General features: G+C 43.0%; 1 protein-coding gene across 1 annotated transcript in view; it reads right to left on the bottom strand.

Moving 5' to 3' along the window:
• Window positions 1-828: 828 nt before the first annotated feature.
• The window catches only part of SEC23B (SEC23 homolog B, COPII coat complex component), a 30,096-nt gene continuing 17,341 nt past the window's right edge, over window positions 829-13,583 (bottom strand). Inside the window, 8 exon segments of the mRNA XM_020878692.2 lie at window positions 829-1,272; window positions 5,577-5,642; window positions 6,025-6,180; window positions 7,434-7,520; window positions 8,372-8,533; window positions 9,604-9,681; window positions 11,342-11,495; window positions 12,742-12,848. Of these exon segments, the coding sequence (XP_020734351.2) occupies window positions 1,183-1,272; window positions 5,577-5,642; window positions 6,025-6,180; window positions 7,434-7,520; window positions 8,372-8,533; window positions 9,604-9,681; window positions 11,342-11,495; window positions 12,742-12,848 (900 nt within the window). The 3' untranslated portion in view covers window positions 829-1,182.

The following is a 13,583-nucleotide window of genomic DNA, read 5'->3' as shown; positions in this document are numbered from 1 at the left end:
CTTTCCCATATGGGTCATTACAGAGTATTGAGTAAAGTTTCTCTATAGATTAGGTCCTTATAGATGTGCTATAGATGCTATAGCTAATCTGTGCCATAGATTAGGTCCTTATTACTCCTGGAAATTAACAGAGGAGTCCAACAAAAGAAATTCCTGGATGACAGTTGTCACAGCAGTTGTGTGTTAGTTGCTCAGTCATCTCTGACTCTTTGCAACCCCATGGATTGTGTAGCCCTCCAGGCTCTTCTGTCCATGGGATTCTCCAGGCAAGAATACCGGAGTGGGTTACCATGCCTCCTCCAGGGGATCTTCTGGACCCAGGGATCAAACCCAGGTCTCCTGCATCCTAACAGATTCTTTACCATCTTAGCCACTGGGGTCTATGTTAGAAGGAGACATAACCTCAAAACAAGAATGAATTCCACTGGGTAGAACAGCTGGAATTTTTATAATTGAGGTAACATTGGTTTATAACATGTTTCACATGTACATTATAATTCAAGTTCTGTATGCATTGCAGTGACCTCACTACCACAATCCCTTGTTTCCCTCCATCACAGTATAACAGACCCCCCTTAATCCATTTCACCCTTGCCCATCCCTCCTCCACTGGTAACCACCAATCTGTTCTCTGTATCTCAGGTGAGGGAGGGACAGTGCAACTCCATATCACTCGGCCTCAACAGCTGCACATATTTCTTAGTTTCCTTATCTGTTAATATTTGGACAGTAAATGAAGATTAAGTTCAGGAATTACTTGTTGGAGAATTTACATAAAACATACTCAAGACTTACACACAGACTTCAGAAATAAAATATGTATTAGCATTATTTTAACCAGTGCTTTCTTCAGATTTATTTCCTTTCTGATCATTATGATTTTCATGTAAGCAAGCTGCCAAAATACATTAGCTCTGATTTTATACAGACTCTAAAAGTTAGGATACAAAAAGCATATAAACCTCTACCAATATGAAAATGTTTATGACCTTATAATTTTATGGAGTAAGAAAAGAGCACAGATAAGGAATACAAATAAATTAAAATCTAAAGAGTTACTAACACTTCCTTTGATTATTTATTAAAATCCACCAGCAAAGTAAAAGGAATGTTAAGCCTTTATAAAAAATTGTGAACACAAAGTGACAGTGTTTTCTTCCATTTCCTGACTATATCCTTAGCTCAACAAGCACTGGAGACAGCCAGCTTCTTCAGATGGTCCATGAACACCTGCAGGCTAACGTCATCAGTGAGGATGGGCGCTCCCGTTTCCTGAAATAAAATGACAAGGGTTTACTGGCAGGTACCTTAAAAGCTGGTTAGAATCCATGAATTAGGGACTTTCCCCTCAGGAAACTAGAAGTGCTGTCCCTCTGCCAAGAATATTCCTGCCACCCATCCCCATCCCCTATGGAGCTAACTAATTTTTTCAAGTGAAGCATAGTTTCCTCACAAAACCCTCCCTAATCCACTCGGACCTGGCCATCCCTGCCACTACACAGTTCTGAGCACATGCTCTCTTACTTCGTCCTCTGTGTAATTCTCAGGACTCCTCCAGGGCTGGCTCCCACATGACAGAATTCAAAAGAGCAACAAACTCACCATTAGAAGTAAGAAACGTTAACATCCTCTCTCAAAAACTTATAGAACTATACAGATAATCAGCAGGGGTATATAAGAATTCAACATCACCATCAACTAACAAGACCTAGCTGACATTTATAGAACAATCTGTAAATCTATCCAACAGCAGAATACCCAATCAAGTAACCATGGAACATATAGGCCAAACAGACCATATCTTGGGCCATAAAACAAACCATCAAATTTTTTAAAAACTGAAATAATGCAAGGTATATTGTTTAACCACAATGGAATCAAAATAAAATCAATAACTAAAGACAAAAAGGAAATCTCTGGAAACTAAACAACACTTACAATCCAAAAGTCAAAAAAGAACTCTCAAAGGAAATTTTTTAAAATGTATCAAACTGAATGAAAACAAGAATACAACAATCAAAACTTGTGTGACATAGCAAAAGCAGTGCTGCAAAGGGATTTAGAAGCACTAAATGCATATAGTGAAGAAGAGAAAAGTCTCAAATCAATAACTTAAACTCCTACCTCAAGAACATAGAAAATGAAGGATATAAAACCACAGCAAGCAGAAGAAAATAAAGATTAGAGCAGAAATCAATGACCCAGAAAATAGATAAGAGGACAAGAAAAGGAAATAACAGGTATTCAGATTGGAAAAGAAGAAATAAACTGCTCCTACTTGCAGAAGTCTGTAAAAAATCCCAAGGAATCTACCAAAAAACTCTCAAAAGTAGTAACTGACTCAGGAAGGTCACAGGATACAAGTCTACAAAAATAACTTTATGTTATGGTTGCTTACTTATGATTCTTTGACTTTATGATGGCGTAAAAGCAATACTCATTCAGTAGAAATCATACACTACATTTTACATTTTGAGTTTTGGTCTCTTTTCAGGCTAGTGATACACAGCCCTAGTCTCCTGTGATGCTGGGCAGCTCCCAGTCAGCCACACTGATCACATGGGTGAACAACCAAGACACTTACAACCATTCTGACCCAGACAACTGCTCTGCTTTTCACTTTCAGTTCAGCATTTAATAAGTTTCATGAGATACTCAATACGTTTTGTGTGATCATAAAATATGTTTTGTGTTAAGATGGTTTTGCCTCACTATAGGCTGATATAAGTGCTCTGAGCATATTTAAGGTAGGCCAGGCTAAGCTATGATGTTTGGCAGGTTAGGTGTATTAAATGCAATTTCAACTTATGATGCATTTGTTCACGTGTAATACCATAGTAAGTTAAAGACCTGTACTAGCAACGAACAACTGGACATTGAAATTAAAAATACAGTATCACTAAGAGTCACTCAAGAAAAAAACAACAACAAAAACTGATGAAAGAAATAAAAACAGACTTAATAAATGGAGAGACATACTGAGTTCACAGACAGGAAACCTCAATAAAGGTGCCAACTCTCCCCAAGTTGACAGAGAGGTTCAATGCAATTCTTACCAATCTTCCAGCAAGATTTTTAAAAGATAGATACAAGATTATTGTACAACTCATATGGAAATGCAAAGAAATCAGAATAGTTAAGGAAGTTTTGAAAAAAAAGTGACAGAAACAAATCTACCTGATTTCAAAACTTACTATGCAGCTACAATAACCAAGACTGTATGGTGTTAGTAGAGAGACAGAAACAGAGGTCAACAGGGCAGAACAGAAGCCCCAGAAGTGGACTCACACAAATATGCCCAAATAATCTCTGACACAGATGCAAAAGCAATAAATGGAAGAAAGGTAGCCTTTTCAAGTAATGGTACTCGAACAATTGGACACCTATAAACAAAAAATAAACCTAAGAATCCCATCTCATACAAAAACTAACTCAAAATGGATCACAGACTGAAATGCAAATTTAAAGTAAAAAAAGTCACATGAGATATTTGGAATCTAGGGTAAGACAAAGATTTCCTGACATCAAAAACACAATCCATTAAAAAAAAAAAATGCACTTCATAGAAATAACTTTTGCTTTGCAAAGACCCTGTGAAGAGAATGTATACACAAACCAGAAGCGAGAGAAAACATATGCAAACCATGAATCTGACAAAAGATTAGCATCAAGAATATATAACTCTCAAAACTCAATCGTTTAAAAAAAAAATCCAATTAAAACATAGACAAAAGACACAGACTTCACTGAAGACACACAGATGAGAAAGCACCAAAAAAGATGTTCAACATCACTATTAGGAAAATGTAAATCAAATCCACAATGTTATACCACTCACATCTGTCAGAATAGCTAAAATAAGAATAATGACAACATCATATGCAGACAAGGATAGAAACGATGCAGCTGGGGATATAAAAGGAGACAGTCACTCTGGAAAAAGAGTACGGCAGTTTCTTTAACAACTGTTTAACTATCAGCCAACTCAACTAATGAACTCCTAGGCATTTATTGCAGAGAAATGAAGACTTAACGTTCAAGAAACTTGTACAAGAATGTTTACAGCAGCTTTATTCCTTATGGCCAGAAACTGTGAACACCACAGCTGTCCTTCATGCGTGAATGATAAACTGCAGTATGTCTACACCATGGAACACTACTCAACCAATAAAGGAGCAAATTATCCACACATCCAACAACCTGGATCTCTAGATAAGCACGCTGAGGGCAGAAAGGCCAATCCCCCAAGATTATGTGCCATGTGGTTTCATATACGTTCACTGATTCCCAATAGTTTCTGCTATACAGCAAAGTGATTCAGCTATAAATACATATGTAAATATATTCTTTTTCACAGTCTTTTCCATTATGGTTTATTACAGGATGTTGAATATAGTTCCCTGTGGAACCTTTTTCATGAGAAAATTACAGAAATGGAAACCAGAAGATGAGCTGCCAGGTGTTGGGGAAAGGGTAGAGGCAGGAAGGACTCGAGTGTCACTATAAAAGGCAACACAAGAGATCCCTGTGGTGATGGAAATGCGTATCTTGACCTCATCAATGTCCATGTCCTGGTTATGATATTGTTACAGCTCTGCAAGATGTTACCACTGGGGGAACTGGGTTAAGGTATAGGGGATCTCTCTGTGTTCTTACAAGTGCATATAAATTTTACAATTACCACCCCCAAGAATTCTCTAAGAATGTACAATGAAAAACAAGATTCATTTGAGGGAGACATAAATGCTGGGAACAATCAAATAAAGAAGGAAGCCGGTGCTGAGAAGTGAAGAGATGTGAGGAGTGGTGAGCAGAGGCAGAGGGAAGACAGAGCAAGAAGCGGAGGGCTGGGGGAGATGCTGTGTGTTTCTGAGCGGAGCACATGGAGGTCACAGTTCAGCGTCCAGTCCTTTGGCCTGATCCCAGCGGACTCCACTGTGCACTGCCGAAGCGGATCCACATGTCTCCCCGCCTCCAGCCTACACAGTAGACTCCAGTCCCCCCCTTATCCACAGTGGACAGGTTCCAAGACTCCACTGCCTGAAACCACACACCAGTAGAATGGAACCATGCATATACTAAGGTTTTCCTATACAGGCGTTAACAGACAGGTGGTGTGGATACACCAGACAAAGAGAACACAGGTGGGAGGGAACAGGAAGGTGTGAGGCTTCATCAGGCTACTCAGAATGGTGTGTAATCAAAAGTCATGAATTATTATTTCTGACCACTTTCTCAGGTAACTTAAGCCTTATAAACTGAAAATGTTGGTAATGTAAAATTCCTATATTATTCAAAGTTTTTTTCCAAGCAAAACACCCAAATTACTATCTCTGGGCCAAAAGGGATTCAATCTGTAGCATTTAATTTTCTCACTTTGGGTTTTTTTTTTTGGTCACACCATTGTGGCTTGCAGGATCTTAGTTCTAGGGCAGGGCTCGAACCCTGAGCCATGGCAGTGAAAGCACCAAATCCTAACCACTGTACCGCCAGAGAATCCTCCAATTTGTAGAATTTAAAAGCAAAATTTTAAAAAAGTAGCCTGGCCCCTCCTCAAATTCCTGACAGTTACTCACCTGTCCCCAAGCATACAGGTTATTGTGTGTCTGAGACGGATTCACTTTGGACAAAAGAAATCGAGCCTTAAAAAAAAAAAAAAAAAAGTAGATTTAAAGATTAAAATGGCATTAATATTAGTTTAACAGGAAAAAAAGGTCTTTTTTTTTTTTTTTTTTTGGATAAATTAGAAGCTTTTTTTACCACACGGGAACCAGTTTGTTCAGTTTATGCCCAAAGGCTCTCCATTCACTGGGCTCCTGAAACACGAGGTGTATTTTACTCTGTTAATCCTCTGCTTTCCAAACCAGCATATTCTGACCACTCATTTATAAAGAAGTCACACTTGGAAGCTGACCTGCCTGTTGATTTTGGTCACCACGTAATACTGACCAGGCTGTGTGGATTTAGAGCCTTCAGGAGGCATCGTGCACGAGGCCAGCAGAGCAGCAGGCCAAGCTGGCTCACCTGGCTGCCCCCATGCTCCGTGTGGATGTACCGCGGCATCGGGAACCGCGCCTGCAGGATCTCCTGTGCGTCATCCAGAGGTGCCTGTAGGAGGTGCTTGAAGTTTTCATACTCGGGCATGTCCTGGTAGCCTGCCTTCCGCCACTGGGCGATGGTCTGCAGCAAACAGACAAATCACAACTTGTTGTGGAGATCCTGTAATGACAGTCTTACGATGGCCCTGACATTCTAACACTCCACCCAGGACCTGTTTCTAGTGACAAGGTCTTAAGTCAGGAAAGATGGGTTGCAGAGGGGAGCCAAGTAGATCTGACCAGGATACTCCCATCTGAAAAAAGCCTCAGGTTATAAAACGCCTGTTAGTATTAGAAAACCATTTCTTCCTTGCAGGACATTTGAAATCACTTGTAATATACAGACACCAGACAGTCAAGTCAGTTGTTAAAAAGAAATGAACTGAAGGTAAAGAATGTATCAATATATAATAGAAAAAAAGAAAACATCCTTGAACATAGAGGATTTTCTTTTGAGGAATCCCTCCTTTCCTTAGGGCACAAACCTCTCTGAGAAAGAAATGAACACCATCCACAGTCATCCTTGAGAACCACAGACCTGGCATAAGGTTCACTGGGCCATGTTATCTCAGATAAACACTCTAGTCCCAAACTCAGCAGTGTTTACTAGTGACTCTAATGCAACTCCGAAAGGACAGTGTGAATATAAAAAGTTCACTGAGAAAAAGTAAACTGATTTTGTCTGAAAACTCAGAAAGCAATCAATCATAGTGATTTAAAAGGACCACCTAAAAAAAACTAAACTGAAGACAGAACTATCATATATGACCACTCCTGGGCATATACCTGAAAGAACAAAAACACTAATTCAAAAGATATGTGCACCCCAATGTTCATAGCACACTTCTTACAACTTCCCAGATATGGAAGCAACCTAAGTGTCCATCAACAGAACAATGGATAAAGAAAACATGGGATATATACACAACAGAATACTACTCAGCCCTAAAAAAAGAACAAAATTTGTCATTTGCAACAACATGGATAGACTTGGAGGGCATTATGCTAGTGAAATAAGTCAGAGAGAGAAAGACAAATACTCAAATCACCTCACTTATATGTGGAATCTGAAAAATACAACAAATTAGTGAGCATAACAAAAGAGAAACAGACACACAGATCTAGGGAACAAGCTAGCGATTACCCAGTGGGAGAAGGAAGGGGCAGGATAGAGCTCAAGGATGTATTTAACAATGTGAAAAAAGTAACATTTAAAAATTGTATAAAAAAATTTTAAAAATGTAAAAGGACCACCTGAGATTTACTTATAGCAAGTAATATTGAAATTATTATTTTTAATTATTAAGTATACAAATACCATAACCAAGGTCTTACCTCACCAAGATAAATGACAATTTGGAAGAAAGTGTCCATGAGTAGAATTCTGTCAGCAAGAATGCTGCTGCTGTCCAGGAGCACGGGCTGCAACACAGGGAAAGAACAACATGGGTCTTCCCTTGGTGCCCACATGGCCACTTGCCAGCCCCCGGCCCAGGGCCAACCCCAACCCAGAGCCAACCACCCCCCTCCCCCCGGGCAGCTACAGGGCTGAATATACACCGCAGGGAGGTTCACTCCTTCTTCGTGCCAAGTTCCCACTTTCTATTCCAACTGGGCAGCTCTAGGTTTCAACTTTGTACAAAAAAGAGATTTAAATAATCTCCCATCAACTGGGAAGCAAGATGAATGTTATCTTCTGCTCTAAGAACCAGAAATAATTCCAAATTTTGTTTTGTACTAGAAATAAATTCTATCAGAGACACATTTCTCACTAATCTACTGCAGTAGATGACAGAGAACTACAATGCCTACGTGAAAAAGAACATCCTTTAATATCAGATTTAAAGTTCACTTAACAATATATTTATGACTTTTATTTCAATAATAAACTTAAACTCACTAAGGAAAATCTGAAAATTTCTACTAAAGAACAACAAATATTGACATTGTGGTTTATTTCTTTATAGTTTTTCATTCCTGGTGGCTTTTTAAAAATCACCTTTAATCTAACATAAGGATTTACTTTTTATTTTGTTACTTTGCGAATATTTCTGATTACTTAACTTCCCTAATATTGAACATCTGGACTGCTTTCTAATTTTATGCATCCTGTGACTTTTTCCTATGCATGTTATTTTTTTTTAATACTCAGAAATGCTGCTAAGTTACTATAAAGACTCAAAGATGTCTCTCTTATAGTTTTGCTCTAAGAGTGAACTTGCTAGAGTAAAAGCACTCCGTATCAGGCGATTCCTAGTGCCCAGGGCCCTTACCTCTGGGGGCCCGTGGAAGGAGTAGGAATACAGGATGGGCTGGATCATGATGAGGGACTGGGTGAGGTCCTGCCGGGCAAAGTGGTGCCGATAATACGAAGACTCGTCAGGGCTGTTGTTGAAGACTTGAAGGAATGGAGACCTTCTAAGATGGAACATGAACTGCATTTACAAAGAAAAAAGAACAAAGCATACAGCTGTCACCTTCCTAGACCCCCAGAGAGCAGAACTGCCACCGCCCAGAGACAGGAGAACCAGCCCTCAGGACCAAGGCCTCCGGGCGCGGTGAGTTGAGGCGGGGATGGCAGCCCAGGGCCGGGGAACAGGGAGGGGAGAGCTGAAAGATGACCGTTCTTTCCTGAGGTGAAAGTGGCCGAGATTCGCTGCTCAACAATCGAACATACTCAACACTTCCGAACTGCACACTTAAAAATGGGTGAGAGGGTCAATCGTATGCTGTGGGGTTTTCACTACAATTAGAAATAAACATTTCTAAAAAAGAGGGGGTTCTCTGGGTGGGAGTTTCCACATGGAAGGGCCAAGGCGGAGAAGCTTGTCTTCTTGTGGGCCTCCTTCTAGCCTCAACGGCTCAGACACAGGCCGGACAGACACACATCAGAACCACACAGCCAGCCCATCCAGTAAGCTAGGCTCTCGAGCCTCCCTGCAGCCCGAGAGTCCAAGCTACACAAGCTAAAGACTGAAATCTAGGTCCACTCACCAAACCGAGTATCTGATAAGGTAATACCCGTTTGTGTACCAAAGTCCTGACAAGTTCCCTTAAAAATGAAAGTCTGCTTCTTCCTACTTATTCCTCACTAAGGCATCCCTGAGGGAAGGAGGAAAACCTTGAGCTTGCCTCCCGTTCTGGGGAAGCTGCATCTGTGAGGGGCCCGATCCACACACCCCAGGCCCGGCTACGGGGCTGGCTCCCAGCCACCAAACGAAACAGGCGCCTGGCCCTCAGCAAACAGCGAATCAAAGATCATGCCACAGCCTCACAGCAATGGGCCTGTTCTGCCTTCTCCCCAACGTCTGTGCACCTGCTCTCTGGGTGTCCCTTTTGTCTCCCAAGGGGCTCAGGTACCAGCTGACCTTGACCTGAACGACCTTCATCACCTACAGATGAAAGTCTCCAAACAAACGGAGTCTTCAGTTTACCCCGAGAGCAGTGAGTTTTATGTATATGACTTTCTTCTTCTTTTGTTATTTTAACAACAGGTATTACTTACCTGAGGGTATAGAGAGAAGGAATCTGATAACCTAAATGACACAGGGTCTTCTTTGTTATACTGTCCAAACTTTTGACACTGGTGCGAGAAAACAGGAAAAAAATAACAACAAAGTGAGTTACCTGAAAACTCCTGGGAAAAGGGCCACGCCCCACCCTCACCTCCGCCCCTTCCTGCTCAGCCCAGTGCTGCACCCAACACCTGTGCGGGGAAGGGGGGAGATCTGGGAGGGGCTGGAGCCCCCCCCCGTCCTAACAGCTCCCATGCAGGGCCAACTGGGAGGGGCTCGAAGAGGCATCCCAGGCGACTTTTCCATAGGAAAACCTCCAGGACCAGGATAACCTAACATCCTCTCTCTCTACCACTCCGTTGTCCTCTCACAGCCAAATTTATTAATGTTTTCTCTTCCTGCTCTATTTCCTCTTCATTTCACACACCCTCTGGTCACCAGAGGATCCAACTGCCCACCATTTGGAGAAAGACCATCTCTGGAAACGAGCCTCTCTGCATCACATTCTTGCACAGACCTCACCATCCCAAATCCTCTCCCACCGTGAGCCAGGGGACCCCCAGCCTCTTCAATTTCTCCTGTTAGCCAGCCACTAGAGCAGCAATTTCCTGAACCCCATCATCGAGCGACTGATCCTCCTCTGCCTCATCCAACAGCCCGTCCCCCTCCTTCCCCCTCACTGTGGCGGGCTCCTCCACCCCTTTCCTCACCTCCCATCCTCGCCTCCTTGTCTACAAACAGCTCGACGGCCAGGCCAGTGTCACCCGTGTCCTTCCTCCAGATTCAGTGCTGACCTCTGACCTGAGCTCCTTCAGGACCTCTCCTGACTACAGGTGGGCACTTTTCTTGAACATGCTTTGCAAATTCACACTCAAAATAAACTATTAAAAAAAAAAAGATTCCTCTCCTCCACCTTCAAGCTGCTCTCCTTTCCCCTTTTCCAGCGCTTCATCATTCTTACAATTACCCACACTTAAAACCTGACTCTGTGCTGATTATTTTCTTCTTTGAGTACACAGACAGTCTGACCAGGTTCAATCAATCCTCCTCTCAGCATACATCCTGATTCCAAACTTCCTCTCCCCTCCAACCGTACCGCCACCATCCTGGCCTCCGCCCCCTGGAGCCAGAAGAATCCTCCATGGGCCTCCCCAACAGCAGCCCTTTCACCCTGCAATGGATCTTACATGGTGACAGGTGGTGTGAACACAAGTGTCACGCTGCTGACACACCTCTGCTTCAGAACCACACCTGCCCCTTCCCGACTCCACACCCAGGGCATCGCGCGAACGGCCGCTCCCCCGCTGCACACTCGTGAGGCACCTGTGACCGTGGCCTCTGTGGGTCCCCGCACATACTGACTGCACACTGTGCCCACAGGCCGGCAGTGCCGCACCCCAACTTCCCCCCAAACCCTCCAGGGTCTGGAGGGAAAATGCAGAAGCCCAGCATTCACAGGGACTCCGGAGTCAACCCTCAACACACTCAGGTCTGCACCGTCGTCTAAACAGCCTATGTGGAGCCTCTTCCCACCTGTAAGGTGAGCCCTGGAGGGGAAATGCGTATTTGACGCTTCCTTTACACCCTTCTCAGTGCTTGGTGTGAGGTAAGCAACTGATAAAACTCTTCTTTAGGGAATATATAAAATAATAGGTTTAAGTGAGTTATCTTTTCTCAAAAGTAGAACTGAGACCAAGACCAAATTCAGTGCCACTGCCCCCAACTCACCAGCCGGATGAGCTGTCGATCCAGCCACCGGAGCACATCCGGCCCCTCCTCCGACTCAGCTCGGAACACCCCCAGCCGCGCCATCAGCACTGCCGCCGCCTCCTGGTCAAACGCCGCTTCAATGTGCTTCAGCTGGCTCTGCACGTCTGCCCAACTGACCCAACATCCCAGGGTGAGGGCCGGCTCTCACACTCATACACGCACCTCTTCTTAATCTCTGTTTTTACACACACACACACACACACACACACACACACGAATACTATTCAGCCACAAAAAAAGGAATTCTATTCCACCATTTCCGACAACACAAATGGACCTAAAGGGTGCTATGCTTACTGAGACAAGTCAGACAGAGAAAGACAAACACTAATACTCTACGTTTTCACTTACATGTGGAATCTAAAAACTGAAACAAATGAATATAACGAAACATAAACAGATTCACAAATAGAGAACAAGCTAGTAGTTACCAGTCAGGAAAGGGAAGAAGGGAGGAGCATAAGAGGTAAAATCTACTGTGTATAAAATAAACTGGTTACAAGGACATACTGTACAGCACAGGGACTAGAGCCAACATTTTATAACTTTAAATGGAGTTACAACCTATAGAAACATGAGGCCACTCTGTTGTACACCTGACTCTAATAGTGTGCTTGGTCACTCAGTCATGTCTGACTCTTTGCGACCCCATGGACTGCAGCCCACCAGGCTCTTCTGTCCATGGGATTCTCCAGGCAAGAATACTGGAGTGGGTTGCCATGCCCTCCTCCAGGAGATCTTCCCAACACAGGGATTGAACCCAGGTCTCTTGCACTGCAGGCAGATTCTTTACCAACTACTTCAAAAAAGCTTTTTTTTTTCCCCAAAACAAAAATGAGGTTGAGGCCTTTATGTACTGACAAGAAAGGTATCCTTGACACATTAACGAGAGAAGCTTATGCGCACCAACACAAAAGCCATCGTGTATATAACGCACACACGTGGTACATGACTGCCCAGAAATGGGACTGTGGACAATGAAGCTAGCATGGTAATTGTACTTCACCTCAGGGGAGGCAGGGAGGCCCACTCTACATAACTATGTGCTGTTTGAATCTTTTACAAGGATGGTATGCTTGTGGGTCACTTATTTGATAAATAAAATAATGAAATATCATTTTTTTTTGGAAATATCATTTTTAAAGAACTTATCCCTACTAAAGAAGCATCTTCTAAGCTGAGTAAGCTGCAATGCTGTCTCCTCCCCCACCCCGTCCCCATCCAGCTCTAATCAAATGAGTCAGCAAGGGCTGGTGAGGACCACGCAATCAGTGGATCACAGAGATGAACAACCAGATACTAGATTTCCTCCACAGCAAAGACCAGGGGCTCAGCAGAGAGGAAGCTGGGGTGCTCACTTGCGGGCAACGGTGGTCACACGGATGCGCCGCTGGGTGCTGGAGTGCTGGTAGTGCGTGACGAACTGGATGGCGCCTCGGCCTCCTTGCGGGATCGGGGCGTTGTGCTGCAGGGCAAGAGGCCAGCACCCTGTTACTGTCAGTGCAGGACACCACAGAAGCGGTCACAAAGGCTGCAGGTGCATCCTAAGACGACCAACACCATGGTGACAGCAAGGTTCTCAAGGCGTGTTGAATGTGACACTTAAGATCAAGGCTTTTCACTGTTTATAATTCTTATCTCAAAAACAGAGAACCAGCTGGGGCTCAGTGACAACTTACAGGGGTGGGATGTCAGGGGAGGTGGAAGGGATATTCAAATGGGAGGGGACATGGGTAAACCTATGGCTGATTCATGTTGATGTTTGGTAGAAACCAATACTGTAAAGCAATCATCCTTCAATTACAAATAAATAAATTTTTTAAAAAATTAACTAAAGATAAAAATTAAAAGAATACTGCAGTGGGTTGCTGTTCCCTCCTACAGGGTATCTTCCCGACCCAGGGATCAAAAAAAAACAACCAACCAACAAGAGAACCATATTCAAATAAACACTGAACCCGACTTAATGATATACATGTTGAGGGGTTTAGGGAGGAAAGACACTGGTGACTGTAACTTGCTTCAAAGTCCAGCCAAACAGAAGGAATTGAGGGAAGGCTAGACATGATATTAATTACAGAACCTCAGTGGTGGCTACTGGGGTATTCACTGTACAATTCTACTCATGCTTCTGTATGTCTGAGTTTAAAACAGTAAAGTACTGGAGAAAAACTGACACACTCAGAAATTCATTAACATT

Source organism: Odocoileus virginianus, chromosome 9 (assembly GCF_023699985.2).
Source record: "Odocoileus virginianus isolate 20LAN1187 ecotype Illinois chromosome 9, Ovbor_1.2, whole genome shotgun sequence".
Taxonomy (NCBI): Eukaryota; Metazoa; Chordata; class Mammalia; order Artiodactyla; family Cervidae; genus Odocoileus; species Odocoileus virginianus.
This window is presented reverse-complemented; position numbering and strand designations above follow the sequence as displayed.